We start from the raw sequence: 20,062 nt of genomic DNA, 5'->3' as shown, positions 1-20,062 counted from the left end.
AGTCAGGAAGTGTCTACACCTTAGCCTAAATTGTGGCCTTTATTTTATATAATTAGCAGTGTTATTTCTCATCTCAAATGTATAACTGAATTGATGTTTTTCTCATTCTTTTCATAGGAAGAATTATATTTACAGCGGGTAGCAGAATTGGACAAAATTACTTATGAAAGAGATAATTTTAGACAGGCATATGAAGATCTTCGGAAACAAAGGCTTAATGAATTCATGGCAGGTTTTTATATAATAACAAATAAATTAAAGGAAAATTACCAAATGCTTACTTTGGGAGGTGATGCTGAGCTGGAGCTTGTAGACAGCTTGGATCCTTTCTCTGAAGGAATCATGTTCAGGTTTGTAATTATGCTGTATACTGAGTTTCGGATTCTTCTGTTATATCTCTCTACATATTCTCCAAACTCAGTATTTTTTTTAGGGGTGGGATGTGAAGGTTAGATGTACAACTTGTTTTATTTCATAAATACTAGTTTGCCTAGATATTAGTTTACAGCATAAATTCTAGGCAAACAGTAAATACTTGATTTTACAGAATATTTGTCTAATTTTCGAGGCATTTCAATCTAACATATGTATTTTAAAATTGCAAAGCAAAAAGTGCATTGGAAACAGGGAAAATACCAAGAATTACTTATTAGCTTGCTGTTTAAATCTTAAATTTTTGTCAGGTGTTCCTGTGTGTTCATCCTCCAATAACATGTTTATAAAAGAACCCCTCAGAAGTTTATATTCGAAGGAAATTAGAGATTCCCAAGGAAGGTGGTAGAAGCCAGTTATGGGAAACAAATCACGAAGTCTTAATTTAGCTTTACAAGTAATTTGACTGACGAGATTTTCTTAATTATTTCAGTGTCCGACCACCTAAGAAAAGTTGGAAGAAGATCTTCAACCTTTCAGGAGGAGAGAAAACACTTAGTTCATTGGCTTTAGTATTTGCTCTTCACCACTACAAACCCACTCCCCTGTACTTCATGGATGAGATTGATGCAGCCCTTGATTTCAAAAATGTTTCCATTGTTGCATTTTATATATATGTAAGTAATCATTTAGAGCTTTTCATTCTGAAAATTTTATGGGTTCCCTAAACATTACAGATGAAATTCTTTGACTTATTTCTTTTGAGCTTTTTTCCCTGTTCTCTAATCCCATATCCCATGGTATTAAAGGAGGCCACATCCTTTATTTCAGCCAAATAGTTCCATTTTGGAAAAGTGAAATATAAATGGATAATGTAAATTAGTAGCAGAAACACAGCTAGAAATTTTTTTTCTATATCTTTTTTCTACTAGAAGAATTCTAGGCAACCATCCTTCCAAATACCCGAATTCTTCTCAAACCCAAATACTGTTTCATGAATTATCCATGTTGTCATTCTTCATGTTAATTAATTATGTCATGTTGAATTTACTGTCAAGAAATATTTCAGGGAAGTAAAGCTTAGATGTTTATTATATGATTTATATATTTATAATATATGTATAATTTTTCTAATTTATTCTTTCTTTCTCTTTAGGAACAAACAAAAAATGCCCAGTTCATAATAATTTCTCTTCGAAATAATATGTTTGAGATTTCAGATAGACTTATTGGAATTTACAAGACATACAATATAACAAAAAGTGTTGCAGTAAACCCAAAAGAAATTGCATCTAAAGGACTTTGCTAAACTTGTTTATACTGAAGATTTCTCAGATTGAATCACCGCAGATTCAGCGTACTGTATTTACTGACTTTGTTTGTAAAGGGTTATAAATTATATAAAATACATATTCTTAAACTGGATCATATAACTAGTTTCTATTTTATGCTGTTACTTAAGAGACATGTTACAAGTGTAATAAAATATTCTCTATACCTGCTTCTAGGAGATTGTAAGAAACTGACAACTTTATAAGCAGCAGACTATGGAGAAAATAAGATGCCTGGGGCGGGGGGTGGGGGGGTCAGGTGACTTACCCTTAGCCCCAAACTGCTACCTGCAGAGTTAAAAGTGAACAGTACAGTTCTAAACTAGATCATGTTACCAAGACACAGCATACTCTCATGGACCTTTGACCTACGCTGGAGAAGCCTATCAACTGCTACTATAGTAAAATTTTTAAGGTATTTCACTTAGTAATTTAGATAGTCACTATTACCCAATCCTAGGAACATTTTTTTTTAACCGTCATTCTGAATTATAAGGATGAGAATTTAAATATTGTGTTCTTTTCTAAAACTTGGTATGCTTGACTGTTTAAAACACTTGCAAAAAGGGTCAGCAAATATGTCTGAAATAACTTGGCTATCTCATTAGTTGAAAAGGAAAAATACCCACTTCAGAAAAAGAATAAAGTGTATAAGGACTAATTTCCTTAGTATAAATGGCAATTAAGATGGAGTGCTGTTTGCCCATCAAGTTGTCAAGGGTTTTTTGTTGTTGTGTTACACTGTATTGACCCAAGAATATTATAATGCTACTGGAAGCCAGCAACCACTTGGTTTTCAAAAGGAATTTTGGTATTGAATCAAAAGTCTGCCCTAGCTATTCAGTTTCTAGAATATTGATCCTGAGGAATTAAAATTAAAAATTACCATGTTGTTCAGTGCAGTATTGTTTAGGTACTAAAACCCAACAAAGACAGTCTGTATCATAATATAACCGTTAAAAGTGTAAATACATTAGCATGGAGTTAAATAAAGCAAGATCTATAACTCAAGTATGGTCATTTGTTTTAAATCAAGATTATACAAGGGAAAAGTAACTAGAAAAAAGTATCAACATAATCAAGGGCTTTTTCATTGGTGAGAACAGGTGAATGGAATTTAATATTTTTATATTATATTTTAATAACCAATGGAGTAGTAAAGCTTAGTACTTTTTATTTTATTTTATCCATTTATTTAATTTGGTGCTGCACTGAGTCTTCACTGCTGCACGTGGGTTTTCTCTAGTTGCTGAGAGCAGGGGCTACTCTGTTGTGGTGCACAGGCTTCTCATTGCGGTGGCTTGTTGTGGAGTACAGGCTCTAGGCACGTGGGCAGTAATTGTGGCACACTGGATCTAGAGCGCAGGCTCAGTAGTTGTGGCGCACGGGCTTAGTTGCTCCACGGCATGTGGGATCTTCCCAGACCAGGGCTCGAACCTGTGTCCCCTGCGTTGGCAGGCGGATTCTTAACCACTGCACCACTAAGGGAAGTGCCCAGTACTAACTTTTAAAGAGTTAAAGTAGATAGATAGTGCCCGTAAGTCCATATGAAAATCCCAAAGCAACCACTCCCAAGTTTGACTGCCCTATTAACCCACTCAATGCTTATATCAAAATGAGTTTATTAAAATATATACTTTTGTTATACATAAACTTAGAAATATTTCAGGATTACATACTTTAAATTTTACAGTCTCATCCTCCTGATAAAAATACAAAAAGAAGAGCATGTATAAGACTCATTTGTATATTTGACTATATTCATGCACACTACATAAAATTTATCCAACAGTAAAGTTCTACTAAAAACTGGCAAGTTACAAAAAATATTAAGGTCAAACTTAAAATGCTTCAGTTTTTAGCTGTGATTCATAGACATAGATTAAAAAATCTTGGCTTAAATCCTTTAAAAAGGTAGTACGACAGATGAACTCTGAAAATAATGGAGTCTCATATACTAGATACATGGCCTGGGGCAATTTACTTTTGTGTCCGTTTCCTAATCTACAAAAGTGAGGATTAATACACACGAGAAATATGAGATTACAATTTTGACACATAATACCTAACATTTCAGTGCTAATATTTATACATATTCCAAAAAGTATGTGGCATTTTTGTGTTGTACCTATTACTTTAATCAAGTCGATGCAACTTCAGTCTAAAGTTAGTTGGTAAGCTGAATATATACCTCCTCCACCTCCAGATGTTCTTTGCCCACACAACAGTTAGTCGTGCTATTCTGATTCTGATATTCTGATTCTGATCATAAATTGACAATACAGCCAGCCGTCTTAGCGTTCAGACTTGTTCTCAGTAGATAAGACACTAAGGAGTATTTTAGAACTAGTGCCCTGAGTACAGTCACAGCTGTAGGACCTAATCTGACCTGGAAAATGTGTGAACTAAGTAAGGCTCCTAAATATGTGATCCAAGAGCCAATTTGGAATTTCTGGAAAGTGAGTGAGCTTGTACTTACGGTTACAAGGACAAAAGGCCTAAGAGCCCTACCACAAGCACCACGGTTCAGCCCCTGTTAATAAAAAGGAAACTAAATCAAAGGGATTTGACTAAGTAGGCTCCCTTTATAACACAATTCAAGAAAATACGATCAAATTATTGGTACTTTGGCATTAGCATAAGAGAAAGTTCAACAAAATTTTAGACCTAACAGTTAACATGATGCCATTCAAATATGATGAGGGTGGGATATATCAATAATATTCCATTCTAGTAACATGTTTTAGAGTTTTTAGCCAAGAACTGATTTGACTGACATGACTAAGACTACACAAAATTAAATACAATCCTAAAATAAATTTACACAAACCATAGAGTAATAAGTACTAGGGAATGTTACTGTTTGGTCCCTAATGGCACTTTAGCGTTCCCAAAGCAATAGTTTTATTAGGAGTGAATGCTGATATAAACATTTTAGAGCTCTTAAATCTACCTAAAACACACTGTGTGTGGATCATGTACATTCGATCAAACACATCTTTAATGTAAGCAATCCACTCTCACTATGAGACTTTGCTACTTGAATTTAAAACCTCTTCTCACCATCATTTGTCCATTCAAAAGTGTCAAGCTTTTACCTTTCGGGATTTTGCCATCTTTTAATTAAAAGCTACGTATACACAAAGAACTGCAGAGCCAACCACTGCAGTATATAATGCTAAAAGATAATATTGGTACAAGAATATTTAAATATCACAGTGATATTAAGTCAACCTCTCAAACCAATAGAAATGGGATAATACTCAAAATCAAGTAATTACTAGATTTTGTTCTGGTTTTCAGAAAACGAGAGACATTGTCTCATTTCTAACTTTTGATGACACATTTTCTATTCAACAGAAGCATGAAAGGGATTATTATATTCGTTGCAACTCTAATAAACTTTAGCTTGCTATTTTATTTATCCATGCTACCCCTATTGCTCCATTTAGCAATGGTCATTAGTCTCTGCTGTACAGAATAAGCCTACTTAATTCAGATTTGAATTTTCAACAAATTATTTTCCACATGAATTCCTTCAGTAAATATAAAGTGTGACACAGTAGATTCTTTAAATCATGCACATTCTTATATAAACTTTGGTAAACAGATAGAGAGGCTTCAGAAAAACATATTGAGGTGATTTCATTTAAAAAGGTCATTATGTGTTGGTTAAAAAAGAGGATCAGCGTCAGCATCACTGAAATTAGTGTAACTATAACAATGTTTAGAATCTTTAAAAATTCAACTTCTTTTTCCTCCTTATCAGGCCAGGAACATGGCATCCTTTTTGAAGAAATTTTCATTTCAGGAATGAGAAGTTTCTTAATCTGTCCAATTTCTGTTCTGCTCCATTCTTCTTTCAGTACTTGGCTTACTTGAGGATAAATTTCAACAGGCTGGACCTCAGGGAGTGGTCTTTGTTTCAAGACCTGCACACGTTGGCGGACATCATCAACTTTTTCAAGAAATTTAAGTGGAGGCTCTTCTTGTAAAGATGTTGTCAGTGTCACTAATTCACGCTGCTGCTCTCTTATTTCTTTCATTCTTTCAATTTGTGGAGTATATTCTAGATTAATCAGATTGCCAACATCACAAAGAGCAGTTAGGAAAAATTTTTTTTTTTGTTCTAATGTATCACTAAGCTCCTTAAAATACTGGAGAACAACTTCCTTATCACCTTGGACCATTTTCTCTGAAAGAGATTTTTGTTCTTCCAGCTTTTCAATAAGACGGCTAAGATCTGCCCAGTGTGTGTCAGTTAACTGTTCAAGTAGTTTTTCAGGCGTGTCCTTTTCTTTCATATAGGCACTTTGAAGGTCATCTATAGGATGACCATGATGTTGACCTATGGTAAGGCAATGACCACAAACTAATTTTTTATCCAGGAGACAGTAAACATTTAACGGCTGCCTGTAATGTTCAGGGCAGGTGACAATATCTGGATGGTCTTCTTGCTGGTACTTTTCAATAATAGCCCTTAACGCAAAATTAACAGGTAAAGACTCAATACCAGTTGGAGCAATTTCAATAATACTTCTGCAGTTAGGGCACTTGAGTGGAATGCGTAAAGGTCTCCATATATAAAAGTTACCAGATGCCTGTAGAACATTTTCCAAGCAATTTCTACAAAATGTATGAGAGCATGGTAGTACACGAGGATCTTCAAAAATACTGTAACAAATAGGACATGTTAACTCATCCTCAAAATTGTGCATTTCCTGTCAAGAGAAAAAAGTATTTTAATTCTACATATAACAAAGACACATGCACATATTATGTAAAGTTTTAGGTGTTAACCTCCAAATTGTTAATATACTGTACTTGTCATTTAAAAGAGTAAGATTTTTAAAATTAGCTTTCTATATAATGCAATTCCTAACACTGAATAATTGATCACCTTTAAGAGCTTATTTACTTTGGGATGTTCTGTTGAAGTCTATTTAATGATTATAACTAGTCTGTGCAACTTTTTACATTCTAAGATGCTAAAATCAAAACTATACACAAATCATGAATAGGTAAGACTAAATATTTCTATGAAATAAAAGGTTAATTCTTAACAAAATTACATTCTTCAATTCACACTCTCAATTGGCTCAACCACAGTTTCTAAAGTAAGTTATTAAATTTCTAACTGTTCTATAAATTTCAAGCTTCCTGAATTTTGGAGTATTAGCGTGTATGCTTAAAGCCCTGAATCAGCACAGTGTAATAGTATCAAGTAATATTAATTTTAAGATTTGGAAGGGAGTAATATTTCTGAATTAGTCCTTGCGATAAAAAAGTTTGAAAGATGAAGTGTTGATTGTGGTAATTATGAATTACGGACCACTAGAGCATTAGTGGTAAAGAACATCATTAGTCATCTTTCCTTCATGAAAGAAATCCAGCAACAGTTCAGAGACCCTCTCTGACACAAGTAACTTGACGTCTTGGCAAGCTATTACTGATATTTCCAACAAGCCTTCCACGTGCCATTCATGCAAAATCTAAAGCTTACCAAATCCTCCTCTATAAAAACTGTTAGAAGTATCTACAAATAACTAATTGTACTTTTAAGAAACAAAAACCTCTTCAGACTTTTTTTTTACAGCTCTTATGCACCTCATCTTCACCAATTGCAAAACCCAACTCATTCATTCTTCAAGTCTCAAGCTGAGTCCCACCTCCTCCCCCAGATTAGGTCCCCTAATCTCACTGAACACTGCACTTCTACTTTATAGCGAGCACTTAGATGGAGTTTATTTAAAAGAATTTTGTCGGAATTCCTGCAGTGGTTAGGACTCAGCACTTTCACTACCGGGGCCTGGGTTCGATGCCTGGTCAGGGAACTAATATCCCACAAGCTGCGTAGCGCAGTCAAAAATATAAAGAATTTTGTAACATTTTTCAATACATTAGAATATAAGCCTGCAATAAGGGCAGGAATTGTATCTAAGCACAGAAGTTGACACACAGTAGGCATTCACTCAATGTTGGTTGAATAAACACTGCCCCTTAAGAGACCAATGTTAATAAAATGCCAGACCTTAGTTTTGGGGGGTTTTTTATTCTTTAAATAGCAAAATCTCTGCTTAAGAAAAGCTTTTATCAAGAGTCCATCAGAAAATAGAAAATACTCCATTCAGACTGACAATATTAAGAACCGTAATGAGCCAAGATGTGAGAGACTAATAAGCCTGAACTCTGAGGCATTCCAGGAAACAAAAATAACTGGACAACAGAAGATGACATTCACTGCAGATAAATTTAAGTGCCTACATGTTGGGAAGCCTTTACGACTACCCTTTACCTACAGAGAGCTCTGAAATAGAAAAACCACCCAAGAAAAACGTTTCTCAGTTTATTTCAGTGATGTCAGAATTCATAATGAAGGAATAAACAGAATAGCACTTTGCAAAGGAATAAAATGTGAGCATTGGACATATATTCAATTTAGATTTAATATCAGAGTTATTTAATGTAAGTACCAAAAATCAACTCTAAAACAGAACCCAACCTTTCCCTCCAAAGTCCTATATTTGTCAAAAAGTTAGAAATCATTTTCCCTGGGAACTCATTTAAGGACCCAAAAGCTCAACTTTCTTTAGAATGAAGATATTCAGTAACAATATTGTAAAGAAAATATCATCTCTTAAACTTACATAAAGTGGAAGCAAATATCCTGGTCTCAAAAGTTACTTCCATAGCACATAAAATTTTTAACAAAATTTAATCAGAAACGTGTAGATAACTTGAAGATACAGAAATCAAATCTAAGACTACCCTCTTCTAGCTGATTTTTGAAAAACTGATTTTAGGCAACAAATTTGTAAGTCCGAACTGGCTAATAGAAGTAAGCCTGATTGAAAATAACTACGTAAGGCCAGGAACTTTCTAACTCTGGTTGCTGCCTGAGAAACAGAAGATAAAGGTGGCTATCATGCTTAGGGGCTAGTTCTTACAGAAACTAGTATGAAATTTTATGCATCAGAAATTTTCCATAACCAGCCTAGACTCCTGAGGGGGAATAAAGGAGCAAAAAAATTTTCCTATGAATATTTTCTGGTACGAACATCTTGGATTTAGCTATGCTGTGTGTATGTAACAACACTGGAAACTAGAAGACAATGAAGCAATTCTTCAATATTTTCGGGAAAACATGGTTTCCAACCTAAAATTCTATACTCAGACAAAGTAAATAAATTTTGTAGATAGTCTAAAGATAGTTTAACACAAGAGGTCTCAAAACTGAACCACCCATCATCCACCCTTTCTAAAGAAGCTGCTGCAGGAAGAAAAGAAAAACAATAATTCTCACCAGGATAACTATGAAATGAAGTCCTGGATAACTGTGCAGCAAGCCTAGAGAAACAGTAGTCTGGAGGAAGAAGACAAATACAGAAGGAATGCTTTTAAGTAAATAAATGGAACTGACAACATTTCACGTGTCTGAACATATTGAGAGGTAATGAGAAAACTAAATTTAGGGAAAAGTGATGGAATCATGAAAAGAGGAAATAGTACAACACATTATATAGCTCAATTGTCCTATTTGTTATAATATTTTAAATATTAAATATTGATTTTACCAAAAAGCATGACTGTTAAGGATTGAATGTGTCTCCCCAAACTCGTAAGTTGAAATCGTAACCCTTAATGTGATGGTATTAATGAGGTAGAGCCTTTGGGAGGTTATTAGGTCATCCGAGTAGAGCCCTCATGAATGAGATTAGGCCCTTATAGGAAGAAGAGATACAGGGCTTGCTGCCTCTCTTTCTCTGCTCTTCGCCATGTGAAGACACAGCAGGAAAATGGCCACCTGCAAAGCAGAAAGAGAGTTTTCTCCAGAACCCAACTTTGCCAGCATCCTGATCCTGGACTTCCCAGCCTCCAAAACTGCAAAAACATAAATGACTGTTGTTTAAGCCACCTAGTCTATGGTATTTTTGTTATAACAGCCCAAACTAAGAAACTGACAAAATTATGTTGGGAGGAGGGAATAAGGGAAGGAAACAAAGTTTAAGAACTTATCTTAATCTTCTAAGAAGTCAATACATGCCTAAAAGTGAAAAATCAAGAAATCACATTAAAAGCAAATTATTTATGAATAAAGAAGCAATACCAAAAGAAATATTTAAAAGAAATGAAGTGACTGCTTCTGGAAAGCAGGAATCAAGAGTGGGGAGAGTGAGGGCAGGAGGCTGCTGTTTTTCATTATAAGCCTAAGTTCTGTTTTACTTTCAACTATTAACATACAATTTAAAATATTAAAATTTTAAATAAAGAAATAAAGACAATCCCACATGCATCCAGGAAGAAAAGTAAGATACCCAAAAAAGGAAAACAATACATAATAGTCTCAGAATTCTCTGGGAGACTATAATTTCCAAAGATGGCCACAACAATTAACTCCCACGTGTTGTTCTGTGACGTGACTTTGCTGGTATTCTCCTATCAAGAGATGAAATCTATTCTCCCCTCAAAAAGATCTGGGCTTGGGGCTTCCCTGGTGGTCCAGTGGTTAAGAATCTGCCTTCCAATGCACAGGAGGCGGATTTGATCCCTGGTCAGGGAACTAAGATCCCACATGCTGTGGGGCAAGTAAGCCCATGTGCTGTGGAGCCTGCACCACAACTAGAGAGAAGCCTGCATGCCGCGACGAAGATCCCGCGTGCCGCAACTAAGACCCCATGCAGCCAAATAAATAAATAGTTAAAAAAAAAAAAAAAGATCTGGACAGGACATGTGACTGCTCTGACCAATCTGATACAAGTGACACTATGACAGTTCTGGGTATAGCCCTTAGCTAGCCTAGCAGATTGCTGCCTCTTCGCTATGTGAAAAGTCTAGGCTACTCTGCTGATGAGAGAGGCCAAAAGGAGAAGCAATGAGGTCCCAGACATGTGAGTGAAAAAGCCATCTTGGACATGCAGCCATCCAAACCATCAGACGTTTGTTACACAGCAGTAGATAACCAGAACATCTCCAGAGCAACTAGGAATGCTAAAAGACATGTAGCAATCAATATCCACAAGGATCTGGAAGGAGAAGGATATGACCTAAGAATTCTATACCCAGCCAAGATGTAATTTATCCATATGAAATAATAAAAATACTCTTTAGCAAAATCTACAGGGTTAAAAAAAAGTTCTACATGGCAGAGCTGAAGCCATATACTTTCATTAACAAACAGAAGTAGTATAAAAAGGATTTATCTAAAAAAAAAAGAGAGAAAAGAAAATGAACCTAGGAAAAGCAGAAGAAAATTCTAATGCATGATGAAAACCATGAATTAGAATATAGAAAATTGTTAGAGTTGATAAACCCAAGAGCTGGCTTTTTAAATAAACAAGCCAGGCTTCCCTGGTGGCGCAGTGGTTGAGAGTCCGCCTGCCGATGCAGGGGACACGGGTTCGTGACCCGGTCCGGGAAGATCCCACATGCCGTGGAGCGGCTGGGCCCGTGAGCCACGGCCGCTGAGCCTGCGCGTCCGGAGCCTGTGCTCCTCAACGGGAGAGGCCACAACAGTGAGAGGCTCGCGTACCGCAAAAAAAAAAAAAAAAAGCCAGGGGCTACAGGGGGCTTTGGAGAGTTGTTATTTAATGAGTACACAGTTTCACTTTGGAAACGTGAAAAAGTTCGGAAGATAGATGGTGATGGTTGCACAACAATGTGGGATGTACTTAATGCCACTGACTACACACTTAAAAACGGTTAAAATGGGGCTTCCATGGTGGCGCAGTGTGCCCTGGTCCGGGAGGGGCCCGCATACCGCGGAGCGGCTGGGCTCTTGGGCCGTGGCCACTGGGCCTGCGCGTCCGGGGCCTGTGCTCCGCAACGGGAGAGGCCGCAACGGTGAGAGGCCCGCGTACCGCAAAAAAAAAATGGTAAATTTTATGTATGTTTCAAAACAATAAAAAAACTTTAAAATGTTTCAGTGTCTTGCCTATTAAACAGCCTTTCCCGTCAAATTAATTTTAGAATTGATTTATATTAATATATAATTTTAAAAAAAAAAAAAAATTAAAATAACCCATGTAAAATGTTATTTTCCTCCAGTGGGTACTAAAAGCCCAAGTACAAATTGATAACTTAGTTCAAGATGTCCTGCTTCCCTTTTAAAAGTCACCAAGAGGGCTTCCCTGGTGGCGCAGTGGTTGCGAGTCCGCCTGCCAATGCAGGGGACACGGGTTTGTGCCCTGGTCCGGGAAGATCCCACGTGCTGCGGAGCAGCTGGGCCCGTGAGCCGTGGCCGCTGAGCCTGCGCGTCCGGAGCCTGTGCTCCGCAACGGGAGAGGCCACAACAGTGAGAGGCCCACATACCGAAAAAAAAAAAAAAAAGTCACCAAGAAATATGAACGTAAAAAAGAAATCTTTTCAGAAATAAACCTGAAGCTAAATCATCTACGTATAAATTATTTCACAAATGTCTTGTGCTTAAGTGTCAAAAACAAACACATACTGAATTTCTAAACTTTTTATGCAGTCTTTCTCCAGAGGGCCGATTTCCTGTGGAGACTCCATAATGTCTAACCAGCATATTATGGATGGTCAGCACTGACAGCAGATGATGGAGAACTGGGCAGTACCAAAAATATCATTACCCATTCTCCTGTGTAAACTATTCTTTAAGTTTTAATTCCCTAATGCATTATTGCCTTTCATCTCTAAACATGAATGGTTATAAAACATTCATTACATTTTACACCTTCTGAAGAGAAATTTGCCACATTATAGTTAGATGACTTGCTCTAGGACTTAGAGTGAGTCAGCTATAAGTCTGGGAAAATTCAAGAGGTGCCACTTCCCAGGCTGGGTCTCACATCTTTGTGGCCCTACCTAATAAAAAGCACATTTTATGCAATTCAAGACTTACTTTAGAAATACTACATTTGTGCCATCTATAAATATGGGGCAAGATTTTTAAAATACTTTTGTACATATAAATGTACAAAAATAATGAAGGATCACCTAACTCTTTCAAAACAAAATCCTATGGTCCGATCTGATTTTAACTCTGCCCATTTGCACTGTTTTCCTGCATTTTGACATCAACCTGTTTCCCCAAACTAAAAAAGAAACTATTAATGCAATTTAACCAGGAACTGATACGAGCAGTTAAGATTTTCTTTGCTTTTTTAAAATATTTTTGAAAGTGAAAAATACATATATATTTGGTGAGAAAAATCCAGCAATGTTTGCTGAAAAGAAATGTTAAAACTAACATCACTGGACTTCCCTGGTGGCACAGAGGTTGAGAATCCGCCTGCCAATGGAGGGGACACGGGTTCGAGCCCTGGTCCAGGAAGATTCCACATGCCGTGGAGCAACTAAGCCCGTAAGCCACAACTACTGAGCCTGCGCTCTAGAGCCTGCGAGCCACAACTACTGAGCCTGCATGGCATAACTACTAAAGCCCGCCCATCTAGAGCCCGTGCTCAGCAACCAGAGGAGCCACCGCAGTGAGAAGCCCACACACTGCAACGAAGAGTAGCCCCCGCTCGACGCAACTAGAGAAAGGCCCGCACGCAGCAATGAAGACCCAGTGCAGCCAAAAATAAATAAATTAATTAAAAAAAAAAAAAACTAATATCACCCAAAACTAAAATTTCGTCTGGCCAGAATAAACTATGGTACCTTACTTTAAAGTATAGCTACTTGGTCATTAAAATGGAATGCAGACCAATACGAAAATATATGGTAAAAAGGTATCCAGATAACTTAATAAATTCAACTTGCAGATCTGTATGTGTTAAATGTGTGTGTCTGTATTAAGATACACACATCCTTGTAAGATTTCTAGAAGAGTAAACAAGAGTTAACAGTGACTAACTTTAAGATATAGGTCAGATAAGGGAGTTGTTTACTTTTCACTTTATGATCCTTCTATATGGTTTGAATTTTATACACCACCAACATACACACCTTTTTTCAAAAGATTTAAAACTTTCCCCTTACATTTTAAATCACATGCTCAGTAAAAATTTACTGAAAATTTCTTTGGTATTTAATCTCCCAGAACTTACCACTTTGTTGACCTTCTGGTTTGCACACTGAATATATATCTTCAACTTTTTCAAATTCTTTTATTTTTATTCTAAAATAAAAATAATTTTATCTTAATGTTCTAGACTTATATTCTCAAAACGTATGTTAAGTATGATATCATAGGGAATGATATCGTGGTAATTTCACTATCTTTGACGTTTACCTTCCCTAAGCGTCACTGTGTTTTTTTAAAAGTAGCGACAAATGTCAACAGCTGTGGTGCAGCAGGATAGGTATCACCTGTACCTTGAAAAGCCCAAGTCTGTGACCAAATAAATTGCCACAAAGGACCTCTTTTTATAGCGTCAAGTATCTTATGAGCTCTTGAAAATATTAGCCAACAATCGTGATGACGGAGCAAACATTCACCGTCATTTTAGACTGCTGAAAGTTAACTGGAAGACAAGTAGCACCCATGAGAGTGAAATATTTTGCCAGCTTAAAATTATAAATCTTGATTTAGGTTATACCCATTAATACGTCTGTTCATCTCTCAATTCTGCCATTTAAATGCTGACAGACCCTGGGTCAGTTTTACCTAGTGCCCCTCAGAACTGACGTTTCACATCTGTAAAATGGGCATAACTACACCTACGCGGTTAAGTCCAATGAGAACGCCTCCCAGAGAAGGGGCTCGAAACAGCAGTGCCCTTGCCCTTCCCCTTCCCGAAGGCTTATGACAAATCCTCCCGGGCCTCTCTCCCAACGCGCCTCGGCGCCCTCCTTTCCGAGCCGCCGCGAGGCCGCCCAGCTCGGCGGAGTCCAGCTCCTCTCCGCCTCCCCACCACAGAGGGCCTTCTCCCTCACGGAAATGCAGTTCCTTATTGGCGGGAGGAAAACGAGGTCCCCCAAACTCTCCACCTGGGACAAGAGGGACCCAAGACGCGGGGCCCAAGCTAGCCCTCTCCATCACCAAGCCCCAAACACATGCAGTACACCAGCCTGCGCTACAGGGAAAGAAGAGGGACCAAGAGCCGCCTTGTCGGACCGAAGAGAAGCTCCTTATAAACTCACCGTGGGGAAGGGAAAACCAGGCAACTCCACCAGCAGAAACAGAGCTCCACAGCCTGCGGGCTGACGCACAGAGCTACTCGAATTCCCGCCCTCCCTCCTCTGCCCTGAGGGCCTTCAGGTTCCCAGATGAGGCGGGGCTTGAAAGCCTCAAGACGCAGGCGCAGTCTCCCGGCAACCTTCAACTGCGTAGCATCAGCCAATAGGAAGAGCGCGGGGCCGCTGTTCGAAAGTAAACCGCCGACCCCTGGGGCCGAGGCGGGGGCGTGATCTCTAGGACTTGGCACGAGGCCCGCGGCGAGTTTTCTGTGCCTGCGCACTAGGCGTGGGCTGCCGCAGGAGACGCTTCAGTGTGCGGGGGTGCTTCTTGCAGCCGTGACCCTGGCCTGGAGTCCCTCTTGGGGCCGCGGGATGGCGTCCCGGGAAAGGCGGGGCCTGGCGGAGGCAGACGATATTTACAAAAAGGATTCGTAGGGATATTTTTTTTTTAACCTTGAGCCAAGCCGGCACGTCTTGATTCTAGACTTTAAAGCGCAGCGTCTTGCATTGTGACTTAATAGGTTCCCTGAGGCTTCCTGAGCGCAAACGCACCCCAGTGGGCAAGCGCCGTCCTCCCCTAAGCCCGGGTTTCCTTTTGTTTACGGTATCTGGAGACATAAACCCAGCAGAGTAATTGGTTCAGCATAGGAGGAGAGGGCTTCTGATTATTGAGAATTCTCTTGTACTTAAGGAGACCTATCTCTGCGGGCTACTGGGACCTTAGGACTCATTTAGGACTATCTCCCTCTGTCTCTCCCTATTCTTCCTCCCACATCTGCCCCCTCTTTCCACGTTATGAAATTATTGCCTGGCAATGACTGTTGCAAAGAAGTCCTGACTTCCAGTTCAATTTTTCCTCCAAGTCCCTATTTCACCTTCTTAACCCTTAGAATTAGAAAGCAAACAGTTCAGTAGTCCCTTCGCAGTTTCTTTTTCTTCAGAGACTTTATCCAGCTGTATGGCAAGACACTTTCATCACAGCTTCCCTCTCTAAAATGGAGTTAGAGGTCATTTACAGCTGTGCTAAATAAAGCTATGAACCTCTGTATACTGTGCATTGCCGGTACTTTCAGGTCTTAGTTTCTTATACAGTAAATTACAGAAAAATATTAAACAGAATAAAAGTAATATCGGTGAGTCCTGAGTCCATCTCAGATGTCTTCACCAATTCAGCTGCTGAAGAGTTTGCTTATGATGTGTGGATTCCAGTGATATCCAAGATATCCACTGTTAACAAGGTGGCATATATCCATTTAGATTTTATTATGCACATAGGTTTTCTATTTAAACATTGTAGTCATCCTGATAAACAGTTTTTTAACTTGCTGTCAAAACAATATGTTGTGACTCTTTCCATAGCAATAAATGCAGTATACTTCTATAAAAATATTCTTTTTTAAAAAAAGTATAAGGCAGATGTTAACAATGGACTTTGAATGATTATGATGTGTCCATGTAGATGCATCACTTGTCACAAAGGTATCACTAGTGGAGGATGTTGATAATGTGGGAGACTATGCATGGGGAGTAGGGCAGGAAATATATGGGAAATCTCTGTACCTTCCCCTCAATTTTGCTGTGAACCTAAAATTTCTCTAAAAATAAGATAAAGTCTTAATATTTTTTTAAATTTAAGTGTAATTGCCTCTAGAATGCATGAATATTGCTGAATAATGCCTTGAGCTATAATTTTTCCCACCTGTGTTTTCTCCTGCACTTCCTTACCTAAAGAGTTACGTATGTAGCAAGAAAGCAGAAGTACCTTTCACTAGACTTAACTGGCATTTGTTTTCCAAAAAGCCTCAATCTCCTCAATCCATTGAGATAAATAACATTGAAGGGAAGAGGCTGAATGTTTGGGAGAAGTAAAAAGAGAGAAGCCCCCAAATAGAGATTAATCAGACCTAGTGGAGGGAAGCTATGACACCTAAAAGGAAGGGCTACATCTGTTCCTACAGGGAGACTGGCTTAGAGGCCCATGGATTCCCAACTCTACCAAAGATTTCTATAACCCAGCATGACCAGAAAGTGGCAGAGAGCTACAGAAGCCTACAAAAACAACGGCAGCCTCAGCAACAACAGTCAACTCTTGGCACACGTGGGTTCGTGGACTGTGATTCATGCACTCTCCAGAAGATAATGTTGGCCTGGAAAGACTAGACAAGAGTAACACTCAGATGTAGAAGTACATGCTTAAAATCCATAAGCTTGAAACTCTGAGGTGCTAAGGTGCTCAGCCACCCAAAAAAAAAAGTGAGGAGGGAGAAAGCTCAGCTGCTCTGGGTCTCTGCCTGTATACTTGCACCAATCTCCTTTTGCTGGAATACAGGAAAAGGATAAAAGATGAGAAATTTTTTGTGGTTATTAACAGGTCATACGAAGAGGAGGCAATAAAACATGAATTTTATGACAAACTTTGGTGCTTAGGTCAGACTCTCTACTTCTGTCTCCAGAGCCAAAACAGGAGGCCTCAGTCACAGAGAGGTGCCCCGTAGGCAAGCTAAAACACTTTCTGATTTGGGGTTTTAATAGCTACTGAGTTTAAATACCTCTCTGTTGTCTCCCATCACATTGGCCTTACAGAATTATAGTAAAGAGAACATGCGATTTTCCAAATTATAAGGCACCCATGGTTCATCTCTAGGACTTCAAAGATAGCACAGCCACAACTGGTGCCATGATTACAGTGGCAGTGAGTCAGGGACAATGAGCTAGGAGGATTTACCTAACAGTTCTGAGAAGGCCATTTTATCCAGAAAAAAAAGCACTCAGCATGATGCAGTAGAGTTCACAGACGCAGGGATTTGGAATTGGAAGAGATCTTAGACGCAATCTAGAAAAACCTCATCTTCAGAAGAGAAAAGCCTACTGACCATGTTGGCATTGCCTTAAATAACCTGAGTTTGAGCCCAAGTTTGATTTTAGTACCTAAAATTATATAAACTACACAGTTTTAAACATTAGAATATATTACATAGAATTTATTTTCACACAGCTGTATCTCTGAATGCAGCTTGGAAAACTAAAAGGATGTCTTCTGTTCAACAGTAGTTTACCTCCTAACTAGTTTCCCTTTCACTTATTGTCTATCATTAAGAATCATTTTATTTATTTTTTTAAGAACCATTTTATTTCAAATGCTGCTAACTTTTTTTTTTTTTTGGCTGCGTTGGGTCTTCGTTTCTGCGCACGGGCTTTCTCTAGTTGTGGTGAGTGGGGGCTACTCTTGATTGTGGTGCGCGGGCTTCTCGTTGTGGTGGCTTCTCTCGTTGCGGAGCACGGGCTCTAGGCATGCGGGCTTCAGTAGTTGTGGGCTTCAGTAGTTGCAGACATGGGCTCGGTAGTTGTGGCTCGCAGGCTCTAGAGAGCAGGCTCAGTAGTTGTGGTGCTTAGTTGCTCCGCGGCATGTGGGATCTTCCTGGACCAATGTCCCCTGCATTGGCAGGTGGATTCTTAACCACTGCGCCACCAGGGAAGTCCGCTGCTAACTTTTTTTTGAGTGGGGAGCCACTAACTGTTTTTTTTATTAAGATATAATTGACACATAACATATTTGTTTCAGGTGTACAACATAATGATTTGATATTTGTATATATTGCAAAATGATCACCACAATAAGTCTAGTTAACATCCATCGCCACAGTCACAATTTTTTTCTTGTGTTTAGAACTTTTAAGATCTACTCTTTTAACAACTTTCAAATATATAATACAGAATCATTAACTATAGTCATCATGCTGTACATTACAGCCCCAGTGACTTGCTTATTTTATAATTGGAAGTTTGTACCTTTTGAAACCTTCACCCATTTCAACCACTCCCCACGCGATTGCCTCTGGCAACCACCAATCTGTTCTCTGTATCAATGAGTTTTGTGCATTTTTTTTTGGCAGGGGGGTAGATTCCACATATAACAGATCTTTCAGTATTTGTCTTTCTCTGTCACTTAGCGTAATGCTGTTAAGGTCCATCCATGTCATCACAAATGGCAAGATTTCCTTCTTTTTATATATATCACGACTTCTTTATCCATTTATCCATCAATCAACTCTTAGGTTCCTTTCATGTCTTGGCTATTGTAAATAATCCTGCAATGAACAAGGGGGTGCAGATACCTTTTCAAGGTAGTTTTTTTGTTTCCTTCAAATAAATACCAGAAGTGGAATTTGTTGGATCATATGCCACAAGTTTTTTTAAATATTCAGTTTTATGGGTGGCTTTAACCTTAAATAAATTTGGAGATCTCTTAATTTAGGCACTTAATATTCAATTTTCTAGAACATTCTGTGTAACTGTTATGCCATCATCACATTTATTTTAATTATCCAAACATTTTGAATTTCAAGAATTTTTTCTTATATGTCATTCACAGAATTTTAATTTTGATACAGTCATTTAATTCTCTAATCTATTTCATCAAACCAATATTTGGTTTTTGCCTAATAAATGCACAACATGAAAGATACAAAGAACATAGGTCCTGTACTCAAGTTGCTTTTCTAAGTGAGCTAACACTCAGATATAGTACTTTTAAATGATAATATCAGATAAACTGTAGTCTAGAGTGATTGTACAGCAAACTGGGACAAGGAGTCTAGATCTGAAGTGTGGAATTCCCCACACTGCTGTGACTGGTGACCTGGTAGCTGGAGCTGCACATAGGTGACCTTCACCTGTTTTGAGGTCCATAGAGAGGTTTCTATAGTAGATACAAATCAGAGTGTCTGCCCACCTCAAAATTAGATCCTCATTGGTCATATCTGTACTACACCACATTTTTAGGTTATGGTCTCTATCTCCTCTATTTAGAATGGTTGGATTTGCAGCAAGAAAGACAAGTCTGAGAGTGGCTAATATCTTCCCAAGCCTGGTTGGCATCACAGTTGAAAAATCAAGAAACATTCGTTCAGTTAGAACACACCCTCACGCCATGCACAAAAATAAACTCAAAATGGCTTAAAGACTTAAACATGAGACATGACACCATAAAACTCCTAGAAGAGAGCATAGGCAAAACATTCTGTGACATAAATCGTACCAATGTTTTCTTAGGTCAGTCTCCCAAGGCAATAGAAATAAAAACAAAAATAGGCAAATGGGACCTAATCAAACTTACAAGATTTTGCACAGCAAAGGAAAACAAAACGAAAAGACAACCTACGGAATGGAAGAGAATATTTGCAAATGATGCAACTGACAAGGGCTTAATTTCTAAAATATACAAATAGCTCATACAACTCAACAACAACAAAAAACACCCAACTGAAAAATGGGCA

The 20,062-nt window shown here is 38.2% G+C and overlaps 2 protein-coding genes across 3 annotated transcripts in view; one reads left to right on the top strand and one right to left on the bottom strand.

The window, feature by feature from the left end:
- Window positions 1-2,679, top strand: part of SMC4 (structural maintenance of chromosomes 4) — a 34,583-nt gene extending 31,904 nt beyond the window's left edge. For both annotated transcript variants that reach the window (XM_082839605.1, XM_082839606.1), the window contains 3 exons: window positions 118-350; window positions 866-1,049; window positions 1,529-2,679. In XM_082839605.1, coding sequence (XP_082695731.1) covers window positions 118-350; window positions 866-1,049; window positions 1,529-1,681 — 570 coding nt within the window. In that variant the 3' untranslated portion in view covers window positions 1,682-2,679. The remainder of the gene's footprint in view (window positions 1-117; window positions 351-865; window positions 1,050-1,528) is intronic.
- Window positions 2,680-5,011: 2,332 nt separating this feature from the next.
- TRIM59 (tripartite motif containing 59) lies at window positions 5,012-14,834 on the bottom strand. Its single transcript, XM_082839482.1, has 3 exons — window positions 14,751-14,834; window positions 13,715-13,785; window positions 5,012-6,424 (listed from the first exon to the last, which is right to left on the bottom strand). The coding sequence occupies exon 3, from the start codon at window positions 6,419-6,421 to the stop codon at window positions 5,213-5,215; it is 1,209 nt and encodes a 402-aa protein (XP_082695608.1). The 5' UTR covers window positions 6,422-6,424; window positions 13,715-13,785; window positions 14,751-14,834; the 3' UTR covers window positions 5,012-5,212.
- Window positions 14,835-20,062: the final 5,228 nt, after the last annotated feature.

Source organism: Leucopleurus acutus (assembly GCF_964270905.1).
Source record: "Leucopleurus acutus genome assembly, chromosome: 5".
Lineage (NCBI taxonomy): Eukaryota > Metazoa > Chordata > Mammalia > Artiodactyla > Delphinidae > Leucopleurus > Leucopleurus acutus.
The sequence above is the reverse complement of the archived record's forward strand: the minus strand, read 5'-3'. Positions and strand labels throughout refer to the sequence as shown.

Coding starts and splice junctions, on each gene's coding strand:
- TRIM59 (XM_082839482.1), bottom strand. CDS start 6,421: ATGCACAATTTTGAGGATGAGTTAACATGTCCTATTTGTTACAGTATT.